This window comes from Callorhinus ursinus, unplaced genomic scaffold, assembly GCF_003265705.2.
Source record: "Callorhinus ursinus isolate GAN/ISIS: 27379988/994484 unplaced genomic scaffold, GSC_fseal_2.0 scaffold37, whole genome shotgun sequence".
Lineage (NCBI taxonomy): Eukaryota > Metazoa > Chordata > Mammalia > Carnivora > Otariidae > Callorhinus > Callorhinus ursinus.
In genome coordinates, this window is record NW_027397099.1 from 1138725 (window position 1) to 1164124 (window position 25400).

At 43.6% G+C, this 25400-nt stretch overlaps 1 protein-coding gene across 1 annotated transcript in view; it reads right to left on the reverse strand.

Annotated features, from left to right (window-relative positions):
• HYDIN (HYDIN axonemal central pair apparatus protein) overlaps positions 1-25400 on the reverse strand; it is a 374533-nt gene that overhangs the window by 48224 nt on the left and 300909 nt on the right. Inside the window, exons 57-68 of the mRNA XM_073880040.1 lie at positions 22771-22870; positions 21182-21281; positions 19300-19468; positions 18598-18836; positions 16716-16833; positions 10501-10705; positions 9559-9794; positions 8157-8308; positions 7879-8068; positions 3226-3328; positions 2723-3001; positions 1102-1244 (exon numbers count right to left, since the gene is read on the reverse strand). Of these exons, the coding sequence (XP_073736141.1) occupies positions 1102-1244; positions 2723-3001; positions 3226-3328; positions 7879-8068; positions 8157-8308; positions 9559-9794; positions 10501-10705; positions 16716-16833; positions 18598-18836; positions 19300-19468; positions 21182-21281; positions 22771-22870 (2034 nt within the window). The remainder of the gene's footprint in view (positions 1-1101; positions 1245-2722; positions 3002-3225; positions 3329-7878; positions 8069-8156; positions 8309-9558; positions 9795-10500; positions 10706-16715; positions 16834-18597; positions 18837-19299; positions 19469-21181; positions 21282-22770; positions 22871-25400) is intronic.

The window sequence follows — 25400 nt, forward strand, 5'->3', positions numbered from 1 at the left end:
CACTGGAAAGTGAAGGGAGAAGAAAGCTTAGTATTTCCCAAGGCCACAAATGTTTGTGTGTGGCGGGGTGGGGGGTAATATGCACGAGTGTTTGTGCACGTGGGTGCACTAAATGGACTATCTGAAGCTTATCTCTGCCTGATTTGACTGACACTTTACATCCCTCCAGGAAGCAAAACTTCCTGAGGGCACTCAAATATTCAAAAGTGACAAAGTGAGTGCCTGGGTGGCTCAGTCAGTTGAGTGTCCAACTCTTAGCTCAGCTCAAGTCTTGATCTCAGGTATGTGAGTTCAAGCCCTGTGTTGGGCTCCACACTGGGCATGGAGCCTACTTAAAAAAATAAAAAAAATAAAGGTGACAAAGTAGGGTCCCCTACCCTCCTTGCTCTCTTCCCCTAACTATACTTGACAGACTTGGTGACCAAAACAGTGCAGGAGGCAGTGGATACATCTGGGTATATCCATTGTCCTGGGAACTCAAAAGCGAACTATGAAAACAACTAGCCAGAGACTAGATCTGCTACCACATTGTCTTAGGCCTTGTGTGACATCGAGCTTTGGTCAGCAATTCATAAAATGTGCGCTGTGAGATGCTAAAAGAAGGGGTCAGAAAATTCCAGGTAAAACAAAGTTAACTAGGTTTTAGTATGCTGCCTGGCCCTGGGCACCTCTAAGAGAAAGATGTAATATGCAAATGTGCTAAATCCCAGTCGTCCACGGAACCCACTACCCCCATTTTAGCTTTTAGTGAACCACTTTTGCAGGACTAATGCTCTAAAGAACATACACCTCGGGGGACACAGGTCTGCAGTCTGGGATGGGAAGACTGGAAGACACTGTCTCCATCCGTGCGGGCTTCCACGGAATTCCTCAACATCAGCCTAGCAACCATCTCGGCAGACCTCATTCTCTGTTCTTAGACCGGAGGAAATATGAACAGTGTCCTCTGGCACCTGGTCTGAGTAAGGGATGGTTCTTGGGCTGTCTCAGCTTGAGAGCCATCCATCCCATATCATTTATTCATGGGAACAGACAGACAATCAAATTAGGGTAGGCCTATGTCTAAGGAAGTCCAGAAAAGAGTGACTGGTTTTCACTTACCTGTGGGGAAAAGGAAACTGTAGATACAGGGGGCCATTCAAAACGTATCACGTTCACTTGGCTGTGGTTTGTGATTGTGAAGCTCACGTTATAGCTGTTTCCAATGTGGCAGTCCCCAAACTGGATGTGGTCCACCAGTGCAGCTATGGACAGAAGCAGAAGGTCCGTGAGTCCTCCCTGGCCTCCTCCTAGGGCTCACTTCCCTGAGGAGGCAGCACCTGAAAGACATGGAGCCTCACCCTCATGCCTCCTTCCCTCCTTTGATGATGATTTTGGAAAAATTTAGAGTCCTTAGCTTAAGCTTTCCCTCCTTAGGAAATCTATTTGTCCATCTGTCCATCCGTCCAACCATCTATCCATCCACCTTGGCCCTCATGTCCAAGAGAAAATATAGGTCCCCAACTCCATTTGTTTGCTGAAAAAATACTATTAAGGGTTAAAATAAGATAAAATACAAAAGTCCTTGTTAAACTCGAATCATAGATAATTGATAAGTAATTTTTAGTATCAGTATGTCCCATACAATATTTTGGGACACACAAATAATAAAAAGACTCTTTTTTTTTTAAATCTGAAATTCAAATTTAACAGGGACTCCTGTATCCTGATTTTCTAAACCTGGTAACCCTATTATAAGTATGAAATCTGATTTCTTTTTTTTTTAAGATTTTATTTATTTATTTGACAGAGAGAGACACAGTGAGAGAGGGAACACAAGCAGGGGAGTGGGAGAGGGAGAAGCAGGCTTCCCGTGGAGCAGGAAGCCTGATGCGGGGCTCGATCTCAGGACCCTGGGATCATGACCTGAGCCGAAGGCAGACGCTTAACGACTGAGCCACCCAGGCGCCTAACAAGTGCTTTTTGATAATAATGATGAAATAAATTTTCTCCTACCCCAAAGAATATATTCAACCAAATGAAGCTGCTGTGCTTGGGGGACTGCAGAGGAGCACATCTTAAGCTTTAATATACATACAAGTCACCGAGGGATCGTGCTAAAATTCAGACTCGGCTTCAGCAGGCCTGAGGTGCTGGGGTGGGCTCTGCCATTCCCATTTCCAACAAGCTCCTGGGTGCTGCTGAGGCTGTAGGTCCTCAGACACTGCACTGAGTAGGGAGGCTATAGAGGATGAGGTTCTAGAGGTGGCACAAACCTATGCCTTCTTTAATTAAAGAAGCCCACAGGTTTCTCTTGGAATGTCTAGGATACATGTTTCCCATGAAACAGACAATGCCGATACAAGCCAGCTGAAAGACATGGGGAAAACTAGAGAGATATGTGCTCACTTAGCTAATCTGGAATTTGAATTTTGAATTTCACTTGTTAGCTAAACTGGAATTAGCTAAAACTATAAGCTCCCCAAGGCAGAGACTCTCTTCTTACTCTTTGCAACTCCAGGTTTCAGCATAGTGCTTGGTCCATGCATGCTGATGCTCAATAAATGTTCCTTGAGGGAACTCGTGATTGAAGGCATTGTCTGAGCCATGAATGAACTCAACACAGGAAGAGGAGATGCTTTCCTAAATTCCCAGAAGCTGGCTGAGCTGTTATTTAAATTTTATTCTTATTTAAAATGACCCGACCCAATAGTTGTCAATACCTCACTTATGTTTCTCTCACCTGCTACCAAGTCTTCCATAGTATTTTCCTCGATGATCTCAGAGATCTCTGGGGCCTCAGGGCTGCTGGAAACCACCAGCCCATGGATGTTGCCCAAGGTGATGTCATCCTCGTAACCCACTCCCACCATGTGGACGATTGTCTCCTCATACTGGTTGTTGATCACTGACAAGTGGATGGTGCCTGCCATTCTCCCAACCTTCTTGGATTGGAAAACGACATCGAATCCAGCTGTGTTTCCAGGAGGAACAACCAGGGAGGCCGTGTGAGCTTTCTTTGCTGCAAAGAGAAGAGAGAGACATGAGATTTAGAACCAGGAAGATGTAACCAAAAAGATCCTGACTCAAGGGAGAGCAGCCTTAGTGTGGGAATGGGCCTTACCTAGAGAGGCCATCGATGATGAGACCGGACATCCTTATCTGCCTGGGTCCTTATTAGTTCCCTAATAAAACAGCTCCTGGGACCACCCATCACCCTCTAGAAGCTATACTCCCCCTACCTACCTTTTGCATGTGGTTTGTTCTCCTCTGTGATGTAGATGTAGGAGGTGGCGGGGGTCCCTCTCAGGGAGAAGACGCCTAGTTGGTCCCTCAGATCAACATGCAGCTGGCAGAAGGAAAGCAAGGTCGAGTGTTAAGCTTACAGGCTGCTCATGGGGTTTGAGTCTAGATTGAGATACGGTGCTGTTTGGGAAGTACCCAAAAAGTCATTGTGCCCAGCACTCATTCTTTTGAATTGAATAAAATAAATGTTAGACCTGGGGAGGAAAGTGAAAGTTTAGTTCAGCCCTATTATCCAAGTAAGGAACTGGAGGTCCAGAGAGTAGAGGTGACTTTCCAGATCACCCAGCTATGCAGTGTCAAAATGGGCTTGCCAAGGCCTCTGCTACTGACAGAGGCAGCTGTAAAATATACTCTAGACTAATAAAATGGAAATGAATACTCGTCATGCTATAAAGGCTTACATAAATATGAGTTCCTAAAAACCAGTATCTCCTAGGTGGTAATGCATCAGTTGCCTGATAACATATTGAGCACCTTGCCAAGTTAAAAAGAAAACCAAAGTGGGATTCTGGCTTGGGTGGAGAAAAGGGATGTTTTCTGGACCACCATAGCTGATGCAAAAACTAAAGCCGTATATCTGATTTTAGGTATGAGAAATCAGCAGACAGTTTTAGAAGATAGTCATGCTGGTACCATCATAAATACAATTGAACAATATAAGAAATGAGGCCAAAAGAAGAAAGAAATAGTGATACTACATAGGAAGCTTCTGAGATAAAAAATAATTATATGTTTAGAAACAATCTTAGTAAGAAACTATATGGAGGAGTTATATGGAAAAAATTGACATAATAAAAAAATCTAGGTAAATGGATGGGAATTCTTAATGTTGCTCCTGAGAGCCTACATACTCTAAAAGTAGAAATTCTTGGGGCACCTGTGTGGCTCAGTCGTTCAGCGTCTGCCTTCGGCTCAGGTCATGGTCCCAGGGTCCTGGGATCAGGCCCCGCATCGGGCTCCCTGCTCAGCGGGAAGCCTGCTTCTCCCTCTCCCACTCCCCCTGCTTGTGTTCCTTCTCTGTCTCTTTCTCTGTCAAATAAATAAATAAAATCTAAAAAAAAAAATTCTTTCCAAATAATTCACAGGATTCCCAATTGGATTTTTTGAGGAACATTATAAAATGATGTCTACAGTCCATCTGAGAGAATAGATATGTAAAAATCGTTAAGAAAAATTAGAAAAATGGGGAATGGGTAAGCAGGAATTTATTAAACTAGATGCTAGAACATTTTATAAAGCTACAATAATGGAAAAAATACAGGTAACAATGAAAACAAACTAGGTAATGTGGACTCAAAACAAACAAGAAAATAGGACAACAACAAGACCAACACACTTTTTAAAGCATCACAGAACTAAGAAGATAATGAAGAGTAGCCAGACCAAGATCTGGGAGAGCATGGGAATCCAGAGAGCCTAGCCTACATTTCTGGGCTGTTTTTGACTTCGAGTGTTTGCTAGTCTAGAAGAGGTATGTGGGAGGCTCAGTCGTGTTTTTGAGGGCTTCTTGGTGTTAAGAGGGCAAAAGTCTTGTGAAAGGTGGGTGTTTTCTTTCCTGTAGATTCGGACCCCAAAGGACCTGCTGAGAGGACCAAACCCAGCCCCCCCAAGGGTAGAGATCCTGCTCCGAGTCATATCCAGGAAATATCAAGCCCTAAAACTAACTTTAGATGATCCTTAGTTTCCAATGTCCCAAAGTACTTGGCAGAACCAAAGGAAAACTGTCTCTGAAGAAAAAGAACACCATCCTTAGTGTTATTTCTAAATAATTCTTCAAGTATCATACTCAACACAGGATCGAAGATAACCAGGCACACAAGGAGAAAGGACAACATGGCAAAAATGAGCAGAAATAGCAGATATCAGAAAAAGACCCACAGGAAATCCAGATTTTGGAATGACCAGGTATAGATGGCAAAATGGTTGTGATGACTATGTTCAAGAAATAAAGTCGGGCGCCTGGGTGGCTCAGTTGGTTAAGCGACTGCCTTCAGCTCAGGTCATGACCCTGGAGTCCCCGGATTGAGTCCCGCATCGGGCTCCCTGCTCAGCGAGGAGCCTGCTTCTCCCTCTAACCCTCCCTCCTCTCATGTACTCTCTCTCTCTCATTCTCGTTCTCTCAAATAAATAAATAAATAAATCTTAAAAAAAAAAAAAAAGAAAGAAAGCCAAGTCTGACAACTTTAGCACAAAACCAGAAATCTTCAAAACTGATGATGTGTATTTGAAAAGCAGCCTAAAAGAACTTCTAGAACTGAAAAATGTAATAACTTAAGAACTCAATGGAAGGTTTAACAACAGATTAGGTACAGCTAAAGGGAAAGTTAATGAGCTGAAGATAGGTCCCAAGAAATTATGCAGAATGGAGCCCAGAGGAAAATGGATGGAAAATGCAGTGAGGTGGTGAGACAGAGGGGAAATGGGGGAAGGTCTTCCACACACTGAATTGGCCTCCCAGAAGGAGAGACGAGACAGAATGGAATAGGAACCATATTTCAAGACATGTTTGGAATTTTCTAAAAGTGACTGAAGACATCAATTGCAGAATCAAGAAGCCTGGTGAATTCCAAGAGGGATAAATGCAAAGACATTCATACCTAGGCACATCATAGCGAAACCGCAGAAGACAAACACAAAGTGAAAGTGTTAAACAAGGAAAGTCAGGGGACAAAGATCACCTTAACAGAACGTGTTGGACATAGCTGACGTCTCAGCAGCAACAGTGGAAACCAGAACACACTGGAATGAAAGCTCTCATTTGCTGAGAGAAAACAACTGCCAGCTGAGAGGTCTATAGCCAATAAAAATGACATTAAAAATCACAGACCTGTACCTCTGAAACAGATAATACATTATTTGTTTAAAAAAAAAAAGAAGAAGATAGCAGGAAGGGAAAAATGAAGAGGGGGAAATCGGAGGGGGAGATGAACCATGAGAGACGATGGACTCTGAGAAACAAACTGAGGGTTCTTGAGGGGAGGGGTGTGGGGGGATGGGTTAGCCTGGTGATGGGTATTAAAGAGGGCACGTTCTGCGTGGAGCACTGGGTGTTATACACAAACAATGAATCATGGAACACTACATCAAAAACTAATGATGAGGGCACCTGGGTGGCTCAGTTGGTTAAGCGACTGCCTTCGGCTCAGGTCATGATCCTGAGTCCCGGGATCGAGTCCCACATCAGGCTCCCTGCTCGGCGGGGAGTCTGCTTCTCCCTCTGACCCTCCCCCCTCTCATGTGCTCTCTCTCAAATAAATAAATAAATAAATAAAATCTTAAAAAAAAACTAATGATGTAATGTATGGTGATTAACATAACATAATAAAATGAAAAAAAAAAAGAAATGGAGATTTTTCAAATACAAGCTGAGAGAATTCACCGCCAGCAGACCTGCATTGAGGAAACAGTACAGGCTATTCTTCAGGGGGTAGGCAAATGATCTCAGATGGACAGATGGATATGGAGGAGTGAAGAGCAATAAAAATGATGATTCTGCGGGTCAATCTAAATGAGTCTTAACTGTATGAACAACAAAACCCAACAGTGAGGGGGGCCTGGGTGGCTCAGTCGGTTAAGCGTCTGCTCTCAGTTCAGGTCATGATCCCGGGGTCTTAGGTTTGAGCCCCAAATCGGGCTCCCTGGTCAGCAGGGAGTCTCCTTCTCCCTCTGCCTCTGCCCCTCCATCCCTGTTCCTGTTCTGTCTCTCGCTTTCTCTCTCTCAAATAAATAAATAAATAATTAAAAAAAAAAACCCAACAAGATAGTAAGAACATGTTGTAGGGTTTAAAATGTAGAGAGAACCCAAACCTCCCACGAGTTGTCCTTACTCTACCCTTCTATTTTTATCTCCCACTGCTCTTCTATCCCCTGTGCTCTCACGGAGCTGGGTGCTTACTAGTTCCTGTTTTGTACCGGACACATTTTTTGCTTCTGTGCCTTTGTCTGAATAGTTTTCTTTCTCCAGCTGGGATGCACTCAGTGCCATGCCCCCTTCCTGAAACCCAGTTGTCCTGCAATGCCCAGCTTCCATGTCATTTTATAGTGAAATTTTCCTTGATTCCCCTAGATGGGAGTAGATCATTTTCAAAAGTCCTAACGTTCTTTGTAGAACCCTTACACAATTTATTACTTTTTTTTTTTTTTTGGTAAAATAAGGATGTTAACAGAAAAAAAATAAAAACACAATTTAATTGCTGAACCAGGAGTCCCTGGAGATATGGCATCTCTCACTCCTACTGAGGTTTCTTTTGTTTCTTCCTTATTAAAAATGCAGTGTTCGTTACAGAAAAAAAGGAAGGATAAAGAAGACACCAAGAATACCCATAGTCCTCCCCCCTCAGCTCAGGGTACATCCCTGAGCACTGCTTCACATAGTAACTATCCGGGAGCTGTGTAATCTGCTTTCTCATACCCCTTGAGGGCAGACACTATGGCCGACTCAGCTCTGTGTGTCCCATGTATTACACAGGTTAATGCATGAGGAACATCAAAGAAGTCCTGGTGGATCAGGGATGGCAGAGACCTCAATGTTAAAAGTCTGACTTCTGAGTCATTCTTCTCCCTTTCCATCCCCTACTTCACCTCTTGCGGTACCTGGGCGGGGATGGTGCCATTGTTCTTGAGGATGAGAGGCAGCTTCTCTGACTGACCAAGCAGAAGCCTCTTGAAGAGGAGCAAGGGGTTTCCATATTGGTTGCAGAGAACCGGCCGCACTATGGTCACCCGAGGGAGGTTCCCTTCCCCGACGATATCAAACACGAGGCTTCGGTTCCTGGTCAGGTTGCTGCAGGGAACAGGACGACGGAGGCCTGTCAGCCTGGTGTGCCAGGAATGACATTCCAACCTCATCCTGCAGGAGAGGGGGCTGGTACCTAGGCAAGCCATCCAACGTAGCCTCGAAGATACACTGGTAGGTCTGCATGGTCTGCGGGGTGAAGGTCACCGTGGCAAAGGCATGCGAGCGGCTGGCAACACACATCTTATTAGGTTCCACGTCAAAAATGTCAGTGATTCGGGCAATGAGCTGGGGAGGGAGAGCAGGGATTAGGGTGTGTTAGCACTTTATCTGTCCCCATCTTGTGGCAGTGTTTTGGGAAGACTGTAGGGACTGTAGGGACCCCAGCAAGGCCTCAAAAGGATTTTTTCATTCTTAAGGGTGGCAAGTGGGATTCAAGACTGGCTTGCTCCCTTTTTATGTTTTTAGTGCAGAACAGGAAGAAAGCTGCCCCTTGAGGTCCAGAAGAAGGTCAGAGGGTAATGACTGGATGTCACCAGGGCCTGAGAGAAGTCATAAAAGGGATGAGACAGTCTTTCAAACTCTACCCCTCCGTGGTGACAGTCCCCTGGGAAAACACGCGTGTGCACGCGCGTGTGCGCACACACACACACTCTCTCTCTCTCCCCCCGAGGCTCTAGACTAGGCCACCCCTGCAGTGGTCTCCCTGCCACCATTGGCCATGTGAACAATGTCAGCTAAGTGGGAGTGGGAGCTAAGATTCCCCCTTTGGGCAGAGGACGAAAGCAGCCACGGTGATATTAGGCCATATTTGTAGTGCATCTGAATGGCTATTGACTGAGCCCTCTCTCTCGGTATCCTGAATTTTCTGTCCCATTGCGAGGAAAAAGGATTTCAGTGTGGTCTGACTTGGAGAGGAAGGGAGCTCTGAACCTACAGGCCTTGAGATGGGCACTTATTATTTACCTTGTACATGGATGAAGCTTGGCTTTAAATGTAGCCCTGTATCCCTAGGCTTCATTTCCCTAACTGTAAGATGAGGAGAGTAATACAAAGTCTGATCATACAAACTTTCTGTGAGGATGAACTGAGGTAACACATGTAAATAATTTAACACAGTGCCTAGCATGCAGCCGGGGTCAGTAAATGTTCGTTTCTCCTTGCCCTTATAATCTGACATCCCCCAAACCCTCCTTACCAGACAAATGGGCAACACAAGGCAGCCTGCCTGAGACGGCACTTGCCTTTGGCTCACCCCACCACACTTCATCTATTACACGCCTAGCTGAGTGTTTGATGGATGAGCGAGTTGCTCATTGCTGTGTACCACTTTAAAACCCAGAGGAGGCACCCCCTGGGACAAATGTCTGGCTCTTGGCCTAGGGGAAACCACCCAGTGACCTCATGTGACTTCCAGCAGGGCCTGAGAGCCAGATAATCCCCACTCAGGTCTAGCAATGCTAGAGCAGGGTTTCTAAGAGCTCTTTCCAAGGATTCATGCCAACCACAGTGGGCTAGGGCCATTTGGGGCTGCTTACCTTGTTGGAGATGGGCTTAACTACGATGTTCACATCACAGGCAATCTTTCCCACGTTGCTGATCTTGAACCGAGCCTTGGCCTGATGACCCACCAGGACATTGCAGAAGATGAACTTCTTCTCATCCTCCACAAAGAGCCCTCCACTCTCTATCGTCTGTAGGATGTTGAGCAGAGTGGTGCTGCTACAAATCTGGTGCTCTTCAAATATCACGGCATTGTTGTCAGTCACAAAGGCTGGGGAGAATGAGAGATGAGGCCTGATAGCCCAGTTCCTGCTTTCTGTAATGGCTAATGTGAAGATTTGGATTCTGACAGAGGATGGTCATAGAGGAGGTGTAGGGGAATTCACACAAGGAGGTGGGAGTGATGGTACAAATTCTATCTTCTCTTCCTTTTCTGTACTGCTCTTGTTGGTTGTCAGACCCCAACCATATATTCCTCCCAGTAGTAAGGAGAGGTTAGATCTGGGATCTGGGGTGGGCTTAGGAAGGAAGGAGGCATTTGGCCCATGTCGGTGCGAGTCTGTACGCCACCTATATAGTCAAAGCAAGAGGAGTTCTCTCTGCGCTTTACCTGAATCTTGCTTAATTAAAGTTAGAGTATGCACAGTCACTGACCATTGTTGTCTGTGCATATGTTGCCCACAGGGAACGGCCGGATTTGGTGTTCCTGGATCCTGTGCCATATCCCATTACACCATGATTCCCAGATAATACTATTTGTCTGAGAATCCTGGACCAAACTCAGGAAGACTAGGAGTTTAAAGCTGCACATCTTTTAGGTGTAGACGCCTGGTAAGTCTTTAAGGAAAAACATGGCTGCTAGAGGAAGTTCCAAGGACCCAAAGGAAGTAGTGTGGCCGTAAATGCTGAACATGTGCATGGTGGGAGGGGGAGGGTCTTTTAAGGGGAGGGTGCTGTCCAATCTGGGTGCCCGGTACCTGGTAGACAAGCTTCAGCCAGCAAGGTGTAAGGAATGCCCGCAGGCTGGTCTCTTGGGTCTCGGTCAGATATATCGATCGCTATGAATTCCTCACACCTTCCCACGGGGTCAGCCACACAGTCGACAGTGATGACCTGTGTTCCTCCGGAGGGGACGGAGCCAAACCCAGGGTACACGGTGAACATGCCGTGGGTGAAGCGCACCTGTAGGAAAGTCGGAGGGGGTGGGAGGGGAGGAGGCAGAGTGAGTGACAGAGTCTGAGCCCTTCCACCAGAGCTTGTGAGATGGTGTTGAGAGGGGCCTGCGGGGCCTCTCTCCACAGGCTCTCTCTGAGCCCCAGCTTTCTCCCGGAGGCAGGGAGGGCCTGGGGAATCTTCAGGGATGGGCTCCCTCAGTGCTTCCTTCTCTGCACATTCCTTCTGACCAACTGTGACTGAATGGGAGCTGAAGGAAACAGACATATTCCACATCGCACAACTCTTACCCAGATGGGAATCTTCTGGCGGAGGGGCGCAGACAGAGCTCTGGTAGAGGTTGTAGATTTCTGAGTCAGATACTCATGAGTTTGAATCCCACCCCTGCTATATTTTAACTGACCTTGGACAAATGACTTCTCTGAGTCTCAGTTTATCCATGAAATGGGGCTAAACCCCCTACCTTGAATTACTGGAGGCTTCAAAGGGAAAAACGTGTGTGGGACACTTCACATAGCCTCTGGCACAGAATTACTGCTCAAAAAATGGGATATTATCATGCATTCCTCTGGTTCCTAGGAGCTTCCTTCTTCTTCTTCCCCCCACACCCAGCTTTATTGACATGTAATTGACATACGACATTGTATAAGTTTAAGGCTACAATGTGCTGATTTGATCTGGAATATACCACAAAATGATTACCACAATAAGGTTAGTTAACATCTATCAGCTCACATAATTACCTTTTTTTTTTGGTGATGAGAACATTATGATCTACTCTCTCAGCAACTTTCAAGTACATAATACAGTACTGTTAACTAGAGTCACCATGCAAATATTAGACCCCAGAACTTATTCATCTTGTAACTGGAAGTTTATACCCTTTGACCAACATCTCCCCATTCCCCCTATCACTCCCAGATCCTTATGATCACACTGGGCTGAGGATAGTCCAGGACAATCTCCCCCCCCATCTCAAGGTTCTTATAAAATCATATCAACAAAGTTGATCACCTGTAATCAGGGAGGTGCAAATCAACATCACAACGAGATACCACCTCACACCTATTTGAATGGCTGGTGTCAAAATTATTATTGTGCACTGTTGGTGGGAATATAAATTGGTGAGAAGGAGAAGCTTTGGATAATAAGAATATGGTTAAACGTTGTCTAAAGGAGCAAAGTCACACTGAAGTCAAAGAACAGCTGGAAAGGGTGGACTCAAAACAGTGAGTAGGGAGAAAGGAATGGTGGTCAGAGAAAGGAATCTTAGAAATCAAGAGTTCAGAAGCACCTCAGTTCCCTTTGATGTGAGATCCAGGGTGTGACCTTGAGAGTGAAGTGCCAAGGTGGGAGAGCAGACAAGGTCATTGGAACTGAAAGGTAGGGTGTTAAAGAGAGGCTGCTTCACTGAAGAAGGCAAAACAAGCAAAAGCAAACAACAACAACAAAAAAACTCCAAATCCAAACATACATATATTAGAAGGGATGAGAATTATAGAAACATATGTAGAAAATGATGTATGTTAATTAAATAGAAGGCTTCTGTTGAAGAGGAAAATACTTGAGAAGACATAAAACCAACATGTGGAAAATTCAATCCAAATGCAAAAAATAATTATTGATGTCCAGAGAGTACAGAGTATCTACTTCCTCTTCTTTTTGCCTTTAATGCTCATGTGGAAGCTGGAGCTGCAGCTGCCATCTTGGAACCATGAGGAAAAGTCAAGAGACTCACACAGACTTCAATGAGACTCTAAGCCAAAACAAGCAACTGCCTACCTTATATCTTAGGCAAACTATAAGAGACTCTTAACTCTAGAAAACAAACTGAAGGTTGCTGGAGGGGAGGTGGGTAGGGGGATGGGGTAACTGGGTGATGAGCATTAAGGAGGGCACTTGATGTAACGAGCACTGGGTGTTATATTCAACTGATGAATCACTAAATTCTACCCTTAAACTAATAAAAAAAGAAAGTAAAAAACCCCATATCCTATCTGTTTAGACCACTAATGTTGGATGTTCTGTTACTTGTAGCTAAACACAATCCTAATACACAAGCAAGTCTTCCTCCTCTATGAAGCCTTCAATGACTTTTAACAGTTGCCAGGAACAGTAGGACCTCATCTCTTCACCTTTCTGGAGCTTCTCCGTCCACACACACCTCAATCATAGTATTTACCATGTTGTTGATCAATTGCTTATTTACCCTCTGCCTAAAATATTTCTTCTATATCCATTTAGAATCATATTAGTGTTATAATGTTTGCTTTAATTGATAAACATTATTTAGAAAACTTGAAGAGAAGGGAAGTCTATTGAATTTACACACATAATTCCCTGCCATGTTTTTACTTCCTTCTTGATGTTTCATAATTCCTTCTTTTTTTTTTTAAAGATTTTATATTTTTTAAAGGTTTTTATTTATTTATTCAACAGAGATAGAGAGAGGACACAAGTAGGCAGAGCAGCAGACAGAGGGAGAAGGACAAGCAGGCTCTCTGCTGAGCGGGGAACCCAATGCGGGGCTCGATCCCAGGACCCTGGGATCATGACCTGAGCTGAAGGCAGGCGCTTAACTGACTGAGCCACTCAGGCTCCCATTTTTAAAGATTTAAAAAAAGATTTATTTATTTATTCGAGGGGTTGAGGGTGAGTGGCAGAAAGAGGAGAGACAGAATCTCAAGCAGACTTCCCACTGAGTGTGGAGCTCAACGTGGGGCTCCATCTCACAACCCTGGGATCATGACCTGAAACAAAATCAAGAGTTGGATGCTTAACTGACTGAGCCACCCAAGATTTTTTTTTTCAAGAAATCTCTACCCCCAACGTGGGGCTTGAACTCATGACCCTGAGATCAAGAGTCATACATGCTCTACTGATTGAGCCAGCCAGCTGCCCCCACAATTCCTTCTTTAATTATTTACTTTTTGTTCAGAGAACTTCCTTTAGCCAGTCTTTTAGGAGAGACCTGCTGGTAACAAATTAATTTTCCTTCATTTGAGAATGTTTTCATTTTCCATTTATTTCTGAGGCATATTATTTTTTAGTGGGAAAAATTCTTTTTTTCTTCTTTTTAATTTTATTGTTATGTTAGTCATATTTTTGCTGTATGTAAGATTCGGGCTTCGCAGTTATCTGCTTCCTGCACTTGCAAAATGTTGAGCCACTTTCTTCTGGCCCCTATGGTTTTTGATAAGAAATCTGCTGTCATTCAAATAGTTTCCTTCTAATATGTAAGGTGTCTTTCCTCTTTCACTGGTTTTAAGATTTTTTGTCTTTAGTGTTTAGAAGTCTGACTATGATGTGTGTGGGCTTGGATTTATTTAGATTTGATCTATTTGGGACGTGCCCTGATTCTTGAATCTATAGGTTTACACCTTCTGCTAAATTTGGAAAGCTTTCAGTCATCATATCTTTGAGTACCTTTTCAGTCCAACCCTATTTCTCTTCTTTCATTTTTTAAAGTTTATTTATTTATAATCTCTACCCCCAACGTGGGGCTGAAACTCACGGCCCAGAGATCAAGAGTCACATGAGAACACTCTCTACCAACTAAGCCAGCCAGGTGGCCCAGCCCAACCCTATTTCTTGTCTCTTTCTGGAACTCTGATGGTAGGGATATTAGATTTTTTCCACAGGTCCCTCAGGGTCTGTTCATTTTTTTTATTCATTAGACTCAAATAGATTTTTCAATAGAACTCAAAACAGAGTTTATTTTTTCTTTTGTTTAGATTGGGGAGTATAATGGCTTCCCAAAGATGTCCACATCCTAATCCCTGGAACCTGTGAATATGTTACCTTACATGGAAACAAACTTTTTTGATATGACTAAATTAGGAACCTTGAGATGGGGAGATTATCCTGTATTATCCTGAGACCAGTGTGATCACAAGGGTCCTTATATATGGAAGAAGCAGGCCTAAGAGAGTTAGAGGGGGACATGACTATGGAAAAGGCTGGAGTCATGTGATGTGAGAAGAACTTGATCCATCATGGCTGGTTTTGAGGATGGATGAAGGAAATCATGAACCGAGTAAGACAGGTGTCCTCTAGAAGCTAGAAAAGGTAACGAAATGGATTCTCTCCCAAAGTCTCCAGAAAAGAATACAGCTTTGCCAGTACCTTGGTGTTAGTCCAGTGAGACCTATGTCAAGCTTCTGACCTACAGAAGTATAAGCTAAAAACTGTGTTGTCCTAAGCCATTACATTTGAGGTAATATGTTATGAGAGCAATAGGAAAGAGAGATAGGAATTTCTATTGTTCTGTCTTCAAGTTCATGAGTTCCTTCCTCTGTCCCATTCATTCTCTTGTTGAACCCACCAAGTGAGTTCACTTTTGGTTATTTTTTCACTTCCAAAATTTCCATTTGGTTCTTTATATCTTCTCTTGCTTTGCTGAGAACTAACTACGTTTTCGTTAGTTCCAAGCATGTTTGTAATTACTCTTTGAAGCATTTTTATGTTGGCTGCTTTATGATCTTTGTCAGGTAATTCTAACAGTTATTCAATGCTGACACCTATTGTCTGTCTTTTTCCAGTTTGAGATCTTCCCAGTTTTTGGTATGATGCATGATTTTGATTTGAAACCTGGGAATTTTAGCTATTATGAGACTCTGGATCTTATTTAAATCTTCTGTTTGAGCGGGCCTACTCTGACACCGCTCTGGCAAGGGACATGGGAGCACTGCCTCATTACTGTCAGGTGGGGGTGATGGTCCTGATTTCCCACTTGGACTTCTCACAACTGCCTGACAGGTGTGGCAGTTCCTGTTGCCCACTAGTCCTAGACAGATACCTCGCTGGTGGGGAGGGGTAGAGTGCCTTGCTGCTGTTGGGCTGATGCCTTAGGGTAGAGAGGCCCATTGTGGGGGAGGGAGGGACATCTCATTACCATTGGGTTGGGGTGGAAGTCAAGGCTTCCCATGTGGTGGCTTCACTGACAATGATGGAAGTGGGAGGGGATAATGAAAGCCCTAGCTCCCTACTGGGCATTCTTGAACACAAGAGGGGGTTGGGGCACCTCATGACAGCCTGGACAGAGTATAAATCTAGATTCCCCAATGGCCTTTGCTAGGAGGGATTGGGTAGGGCCACACAGATTTTCCTGTTGCATTTGACTGTAATAGAATAATTCTTATCTGAGAGTTTTCTATCTTGCTAGGCTGCTCTTTTCTTGGTCCTTTGGCTAGTAGGAGCAGGCTTTTTGGGGGATTTTTTTGGGTCTCTGTCTACTGATGTTTCTCGGTTGCTGGCTCCTTTAGCACCCAGTTTTAGATCCATGGAGCAAAAAGGAAACTCAGGGAACTCACCATTGTGATGTTCATTGGTCCCAAGGACCCTAGCTGGTCTGATTTTTTTCTCCTTACCTTTTAGGCATCTAACATTTGTTTTGCACATGATGTGCAGGGTTTTTATTTGTCCTTAGTTGGGCAGAATAAAGAAAGGTATATCTACTTCATCTTATTAGAGCAGAAATCTTAAAATCTGCTCTCATTTAAGCCAGTCCAAATGGGCTTTGTTTCTTATAAACAAATGATTCTTGATTAAAAGATATATGAAGAGCTGAAACTTAATTTTAAGGCAATGAGAGCCAATGAAGGTTTTAAAACAGAAGAGGGGGGCGCCTGGGTGGCTCAGTTGGTTAAGCAACTGCCTTCGGCTCAGGTCATGATCCTGGAGTCCCGGGATCGAGTCCCACATCAGGCTCCCTGCTCAGCAGCGAGTCTGTTTCTCCCCCTGACCCTCCCCCATCTCATGTGCTCTCTCTCTCTTTCTCTCTCATTCTCTCTTTCAAATAAATAAATAAATAAAATAAAAAAAAACAGAAGAGGATATCCAAATTAAAAGTCAACGCCTTGCCTGAAAATGAAAGTGATATTTCAACAGAACTAGTTCCTGTCACAGTAGGTTCAGATCCTGTTAGCCTAGGGAGGTATCTGTTGCAAGAACTAGGCAGGAGGGAACTAGTTGGAAGGTGGCCTTATAGGGTTCCTTTGAGAAGGAAAAGGGTGCTCACCTGGTTTGTGATGTTTACTTCTTTCTGAACAGCATCAGAGAACTTAGTTGCTTTGGAAGGGCTAGCTTTGTAGAAGCTCTCACTTTCCCGGGATCTTGCATGTCTAACATGGCTGACTCTGATTAAAGAAGCAAGAGTACACCCTCAGATTGGGATGGTGACATTAAAAACCATCTGTCAGCTAACTGTATGGTCTCTTCTCTTAGAAATGGGGGAGATAGGCCAAGGGGGCATCTGGGAAAGTCAGCTTATTTATCATTAGCCAACCTCATTTAACAATTTTAAGAAAACTATGTAGTCATTGGACTTATTAAATATGATTCATAAGGACATTGAAAATTATTGCAAGAAAACAATAATGTATAAGTGTTTACCTGAGTTCCCTGGAAAGCAGTGTGTGAAAATTATTTCTAGAAAATCATCTGTGGAAAAATCTTTAACCTGATCTTACTTTAAAAAATGAAATGTCAAATAAACTTAAATTCTGTCCCTTTTCTTCACATTTATAGTCATGGTGTTTTTAAACTGAGTTTAAGCATTAGCTCAAACATAGGTTCTGGTAGCTGTTTACTTCACTTGAAGCTTGTTTTCCCAATAATTAGTTTGTCTAGAGGCCAGTTAACCTACAATGTCAAATGCATTTGAGGTGCAATCTTAAACTTTTGACGGTTTTATATAGTTCAGCATTTACTTGCTTAATGACCAGAACAACTAAAAAGTTCAACCCCCTTTGAATATTTTGCATTAATTTGTACACACTAAGATGAAAAACAAATTATAATTAAAAACAATTTAAAGCAAATACAAATACATCATAATGTCTATCAACAGTATTAAATTATTATAAAGTAAATGCTAAAAAAGTGAATAAATTAAGTTGAAATTAAATTTGGAAGGAAGAGACTTTATTATTTTTTGTGTGTGTGAAGCAAGTATTGGTATTAATAAGCAAGAATCATTCACCAACCTTTATTATAAAAGCCACTGAGAAAAAAGGCCAGGCCTTTTTTTTTTTTCTCTTTCGAAAGAGATTTTGGATAGCTTAACCCAAAATTTCTTAATAGATTCAAACTTAGCCACAGTGGGAGAGGATATCTACAAAAATGCAAAACAATTACAAACAAGGTATTTCTGATTTGAAACAATTAACTGGAAGTCAATTTTAAATTAATTAATTAGGGAGCCAATTAGTCAGGACAAGGAGACTTGGGAACTGGTAAAACTATCCCTAATTTGCCAAAAAAGAATATGACCACCAAAAGCCAAAAGCACTCAAAAGGGTAAATTATTTTAGTGAATTGATTAAGAGCTGCCTTGTGAAGAATACAGAGTTTTGCCATTGGAACAACTAAGTGAGCTCTTGTGACAGCGTCTTCATGCGGAGAAGATGAAAGCAGGCCTGGTAGATGGAAGGCAGCAGCGTGCTTCTCTCATCTACGTTTCTGGGATACCTTCTGCCACCCCCCACATGAAACACAGCTCTGATTTCTTTTGACTTAGCTCATGGCTATACTAGTCCCCCAATATCCTACAGGACAATAAATAGGACAATGACTTACTGTGAGGCCTGTAGCATGCTGGAAGCACCAGGACAATAGACACAACCCCACACGGAAGACTTTACATTTGTTCAATTAAATCTACCCCATGTCTGATAGCAGTAAGAAAGCATATGAAATCTGAGGGCAGAGATGTGGGTTCAGAGCTGAGATCTACTGGTGAGTTCTTGCCTAATCTTCGCCAAGGCATTTCTAAACCTTAGTGACTTCACCCCACAAAAGGGGACTGGGTGAATTTAGATAAAATATATGAAAGCTCTTTGTAAAACACAATGCACGAATTAACCAGGGAATGGCATGAGTTAAGTAAAGACTTGTCTTACGCTTTCTTTTGATGAATGGGGCTCTCCCCGGTCAGCCTATAGAGGGCGTACTTGAAGTCAGCAACACCTTGATTTTCTATGGTGAAGGTGGTGCTTTTCCGAGTGCCACAGATCAAAGCCCCAAAGTTGATGATGGAGGAGGGGCTGATGTTGTATTTGGAGTACACTGCATTCACAGAAAACTTAATTGGGATGCTGGCAATGATTTCACCTCCTTCTGTGATACTGGGCTCAATAATCTAGAAAGGGAGAAAGGATTGGGAAGATGTCAGCCACTATGCTGAGGAATTTCCAGGACTGTTTACTTCATTCTTGGTTTTCATCACTGACATGAAACCAATTTCATTCTTTCATTTTCTTTATATTATCGCATCAACAGTATTAGCAAATACTGATATCAAACTTAACTATGTACCAGCCATGGATCAACGTGGACGAACTTGACCTCCTCTTTTACTTCCCCACTCTTCTCTTGCACTTGATGACTGAGCTCAGCACCTTTGGTGCTCCCCAAAATCAGGGGCTCTATTGCCTGTCTGGTACTCTCGATTTCTGATGACTTTGCACACCCCTCACCTGACCTACTCCTGCCTGCTAGCTGGGGACCAAACCCTTCTTCAAAAAGAAGACCATGTAGTCTTCTTTTTGACATGAGTCCCACAATCCTGCCACCAAGTGAATCCTCCCTTTAAGCTGTTTTACCTGACAGCGAAGAACTGGCTGGTGCTCAATCTTCACTTCCTTTTTAGCACGAAATAACACCTGGACAGTTGTGGGCTTTTCCGTTGAGGTTAATGAGCCCTTCTTGGGTTGGACTGAGATCATAGAATTTACATTGGTTGCCAAAATCCCTAAGGAGTCCACAGAAAAGCTGAATGATAGGAATGAAAGGTCAGTGGAAGCCATTATGGGGAACCCAACATATTAGAGAGGAGACTCCAGACTGTTGAGAGTCTGCCATGTCTCCGGTCCTGCTTAAGAACTGTGTCTAGAAGTGCCCACCGTGCTTTGTACTCTGTGAGCACCCCTCCGCAGCCAGGATTGATTAGGCTGGGGAGTGATGCTTGAGGCAATGATAGCCATTTCTAGCCTGAGGTCACGAGGTGCCTTTGCAGGAGATCTCTGTCCAACAGGGGCACTTGATGCTGGATATGGACCAACTAAATGAATTCATCTTTCTCTCTCTTCCTGTCTCTCTCTCACTCTCTCTGTCTCCCTTCCTCCCCTCTCTGAGCCTGACTACAGCACACACACAGGGAACAGTGATGCAGAAGTGAGGGGATCTAAAGAAAGAGAGAAAGTGGGGGGCAGAAGCCATTTAACAGAGGTACTTGGAAAGGGAGGCCACGGCCCAATGGGAATGAGATGGGAAGCCACAGAGAGCAGCTGACTTGTGAGAATGGCAGAGGGACTGGAGCAGGAGCAAGAAACTTAAGTGGCGGTGGGACACCTGGAATTACTGTGGGGACCTAAATGTCATCCCCGTGCTCCAGGAGACTTGGCCGCTCCATTGCTGCATGCTTGGTGCCTGAGCTTCCTCACTTCTCCGCAAGTCCTTTCAATGAATTTTGATCGCCTGCTCCATCCTGAGGGTGACCGGCCCATGTAATCTAGAAGAGCAGAACTAGCGCTCCATGATAACCTCCAACAAAACTCCTAAGGTGGCGAGATTCCACTCAGTGCTAATTCCAAGGTGTCAGTGGCTTTCTTCTAAGCTTGTTAAGCTTCTATTTATATTTATATATTTCAATTTATGGGTCTAGTAATGGTAGCCCTGAGGTAGGACCTCTCTCATTTCAGCCTTCTTTTAGCTGCAATGAAGCTATCATGAATGCATGGAATTTCTTCTAAGTCTGTGAGGGGGGAATCCCTTTATCAACTGCAAATTCTTCCAGGAGAACGATCATCTTCCATAGAGTAGACTGGCCATGGCTGCTGGCACTGCCCCTAAGGGTTGTGTGGCCCTGCCTGGGTGACCTCCTCCCTCCCCCCACCCAGCACCACCCTTTCCTCTCTGAGAAATCTCTTATTTAGTGCTTCATTTTTCATCTCAAGAGATGAGCACAAGCTGGAGCTCCATTCCATCAGGCCACCATTTGGGTTCTATAACACAGTGGTTCTTAAAATTAAAAAAAGAAAATTGGAAAAATCCCTCTTTTTCACATGAAATCTCATGTGGAATGCCAACTTATGAAACAGATAGGAGCCAAAAGGAGGGCAGGACAGCTGTAGGCCAGGTCCCCATCTCTAGTCTCTCCCTCCACCCGCAGGACCTCCCCTCACCTAGGACTTCTTCCTCCCAACCTCTCCCTCTGAGTCTCTCTCCCACCCTCAAACCCCTGTGGCTCTGGGTGCTTTGAGGGGGACTTTAAGGGTCCCTGTAAAGCCACAGAGTTGAGAGCAGTGTGAAAATCCCTGCTCTTAGCAGTTGGAATTCCATTCATTTGAAGCCTGAGAGAGGCTACAAGCAGAGATGGTTCTTAACGATTTCCTCAATCAAGTTTCTGTTTTTTATCTCCCAGACAACACTTTTCTCCCCATGAGCGGAAGTAGACGACCATATGCCTGACGGTTTCCAGGTTACCTGAACATGATCTCGTACTTCCCACGGTTCTTCAGTTGCAGGGGCTGCTTTGCTTCTTCCATGACCTTCATGACCCCAAAATCAAGGCCTCCTTCAGCTCCTGCAGAGGCCAGGGGCCAGGGTGGGGAGGGGAAGTGGACGGTGTGGGAGTGAGAAGCAGGGAGTTGAAGTTCACATGGAAAATCCACAGTTTAGAGAATTTGTTTTCTGAAAACGCTGCGGCTGAAAAAACCTCCTGTAATCGATTCTCAGCAAACAAACAATAGACTCTGCTCCTGTACCTACTTCAACTTGGGTAGCTCCCTCTGGCTTTCATTTTAGGACTACTGTCCTTCCTTTCATGCTTTCCATTAGCTAAAATTTCTGGTATTTAAAACATTTTTTTTGCTTCAAGTGTATAATAAACATAGTTAGAATATTACATATAAATTTGTATTGTTTTACTTAGCACTGCATCATAAGCATTTCCCCACATAATTAAAAACTCCTTATAAATGTGATCTTAATGGTTATATAATATACCATGATATGCTGTTCTATAATTTATAATATTATTTCTATGGTAATAGTGTTCCATTCTTGAGAGATATTTAGGTTATTTTCAATCTTCATTACAAATAATGCTGCAATAAATATCTTTGTACATAAGACTCATGACATCTAAGCAAACAGGCAGCTCTCATGTTCTCTGAATCTTGCTGAGAAGGAGAGCAATCAGAAGAAGGAAGAATAACAGAGAACTGCATGCTAAAAGGGAGGAATCTAACCTGGCTGTGAGGCAGTGTGGTGGGCAGAATAATGCCCTGTGCCCCCAGAAGGTGTCTGTACCCTAATCCCTGGAACCTGTGAAGAAGGGAGGTCACATGGTAAAGGGGGATGATGGATGCAATTAAGGTTGCTCATCAGCTGACTCTATCTATCTATCTACCTATCTATCATCTGACTTTAAAATAGAAAGATTATCCTGGATTCTCTGGGTGGGCCCAATGTAATCACAACACAAGTAGAAGAGGGAGACAGAAGTGGGAGAACCAGAGAGATGGTGGCGTGAGAAGGATCTGACCCAGTGTCGCTGGCTTTGAAGATGGAGGAAAAAGGATCATGAGCCAAGGATGCAGGTAGCTTCTAGAAGCTAGAAAAGGCACAGAAATGGATTCTCCCCCAGAGCTTCCAGGAAGGAACGTGGCTCTGCCGACACCTTGATGTTAGCCCAGTTAGATCAGGTTTGGACTTCTGACCTACAGAACTGTAAGATGATAAATTTGTATTGTTTTAAGCCACACAGTTTGTGGTAATTTGTTACAGCAGTGATGGAAGACTAATGCAGGTAGAGAGATAGGTACTTACTCTTGGATGGCTGTTCAGGAAAGAGCTCTGCCAACTTTATAATTAGGGCCACCCCCTGTCATCTCCAGTTGGAGAAAATTAAGATTTGTAGTCACGTTGCCGACATTACTCTGGGACTTGCATTACTATTTGCTGAAATTCCACACCCTCCCCAACAACCACTAGTCTTCCTCTACATAAGGAATACATTGCACTAAAAGATGGGACTTCTAAACACCCATTCCTTGAAGGGGTCAACAGACCTTTGGGGAAGGTGATGTCCAAGGCGACGTCGTAAGACTCTGCAAAGACCAAGATGTTTTCAATCTGAACAACACCAATGAGATTGTCTGCATCTAGAACCTGTTAGGGTAAAAGGGACTCTTCAGTAAAAGCAAGGGGGCTTGGAGCCCTCCACAGGGGGCTTGGAGCTTGAACTATGTACCACACAGCTGGAATGATGAAGGAGATATGGCAGAGAATATCTTAAAACTGTATTTAGCTTTTGTCTTCACTGAGCATTTGGTATGATTAGTGTTCTCATAACACCCTTTGGGAAATGCCAGTGTAGACAATCAATATAAGAATGGGGGAAAGGGACTGCATTTTTCATCTTGTCCACTTATGAGGTTTAAATTATTTGCATGATTTTCACCGCATTATTGAAGTTGGGGCTGTGAGTATACATTGCAGAAAAGTGTTCTTTGAAACTTTTAAATAAAATAAACCTGAAGAGCATTTTTATGACAGTTGAAATGGAAAACGTGCACACTGTAAATCATCCTTGCTTTACTAATTTTATAAATCTGAATTCTTCTGTTCTTTTGTTTCTGGTACAACCTGTAGAAAAAGTGCTAGATTTTCATACAGTGTAAGTGTTCAATGTTTCTCTTCAGGAAATTTCAAATGTTTTATTTAAGTGAACACCTTCGCTATTCAAGTTGGAAATGTAAACAACAGCAACAAAAAAGCAAGCCTGCACCTGTCCCCCAGTTGCTCAATGTCCCCTCCCTCCCTTCCTGTCCTGAGGGGCACCTGAACTGGTGTCAGCTGTCAGCTGGACCCAACTTTTAACTCTTGAGACAAACAAGGGGGTGATAAAGGGTCCATTCATCAAGGGGAAGAGCTATTGGCAGTGGGGGTGGCTCTTCTGGACACCCCTGCCTCTCTGTTGATGTCTCAAGTTGAGAAATGAAGTCACCAGCTTCCCATGACTTGTGCTTTGGTGTCAAGTGGGAAATTTGTAGCTGTCACCAAATTCAAGTTTTAATTCAGAATTTCCATCTTTCATCACACATTTTGCCAATGTTTCACAGAGCAAACTGGACCCACTTCAGTTTTATCTTCTTTTGCTACTCAGTCTCTGACAGAGATGACAAGGAGGACTGACAGCAGGAGGGAAAAAAAAAACATGACAATCAATTTGGATTATCAGCTCCAGAATTTACAGTGTTTTCCTCCTGAAAGACAGCGTGTACCCAGAGCACTCTATTTCCTTTGTTTTCTTATTGGAGTGGAGGTGGAGATTAAATTTTGTAATTGGGGGAAATAGAACAAACAATTTAAGAGGTACACAAATAAAATAAAATGAGTTCACCAGAGCACTTTCCAAAGGGACCAGAAAGCAAGGCATTTCCTCATGTAGATGTTGAAGGAATATAATCTGGGGAAGAGAAGCCTTAGACCACTTTGAGGAGCCTGAGGGGAAACCCACTGTGTCTGCTTTGACTGGAACACACAGGGATGCCATATCATCCCTAAAATAAAGAAATGTTTCCAAACCAATTGGGAAACAGCTGTCACATGACCTCTCCAAGAATCCCCTCTTGCCTGCCTCCCCCACCACTCCCACCATGGGAACCCGTGAAGGCCCCATGATCCAGCAAAAGAAGGATGAAGCTGACACAGCTGGGACCCTACACCAGCCATGTGGCCTGGGTTCATTGTGCAGAGACCCGTGTCTGTGTAGAGACTGATGTTTAAAACATTGACTATCACCCTCTGATAGTCAAAAACAATTGCTGATTAAGTGAACCTGTCAGTATCTGTGTTCAGCTACCTTAAGGACTGTCCTAAGTAGGGGATAAGAGAGACTGGATCCATTGAGTGGACCCAAAAGTAGAAACAGGATTAATTCCTGTAAGTTACAGTTGGAAATCTGAACCCAACCCAAGGAAGAATTAATAGATTGCTCAAAGGTAGATCAGGCTGCTTTGAGTATGGGTAAGTTTTCTATCCCTGCAACTATTCAAAGAGAAGCTTGGATAATCTGTTGATTGTTGCAGAATCAATGCAAGCATCAAAAATCAATGGCATTCATTCATTCATTCATTTGTTCATTTTACAGATTCTACTGAGTACCTTCTACGTTCGGGCCTGTGCTAGACATTGGGGATATGATGGGGTAGTGGACTGGCTGGTGGCCATGTCTTAACCCCTGGAACCTGTGAATGTGACTTTATTTGGAAACAGTTTTTGCAGAGGTATTTAAGTTAAAGATCTTGAGATGAGATCATCCTGGTTTATCTGGGTGGGCCCTAAACCCAATGACAAATGTCTTTACAAGAGACAGAAGAGGAGAAGACACAGGCAAAGAAGGCCATGTGAAGACAGAGGCAGAGATCGGAGTGACGCAGCCATGAGTCCAGGAACTTCCAGAAGCTGGAAGAAGCGAGGAAGGATTTTTCCCTAGAGGCTTCAGAGGGACTGTGACCCTGCAGACACCTTAATTTCAGACTTCTGGCTTCTGGAATTGTAAGAGAGTAAATGTGTGTTGTTTTAAGCCACTGAGGTTGTGGGCATTTATTACATCAGCTCTCAGGAATGAACACAGATGATGAGCAAGTCAGGCAAGACCTTGCCCTGATGGAGTTCACAGGAGAAAGTAAAGAAA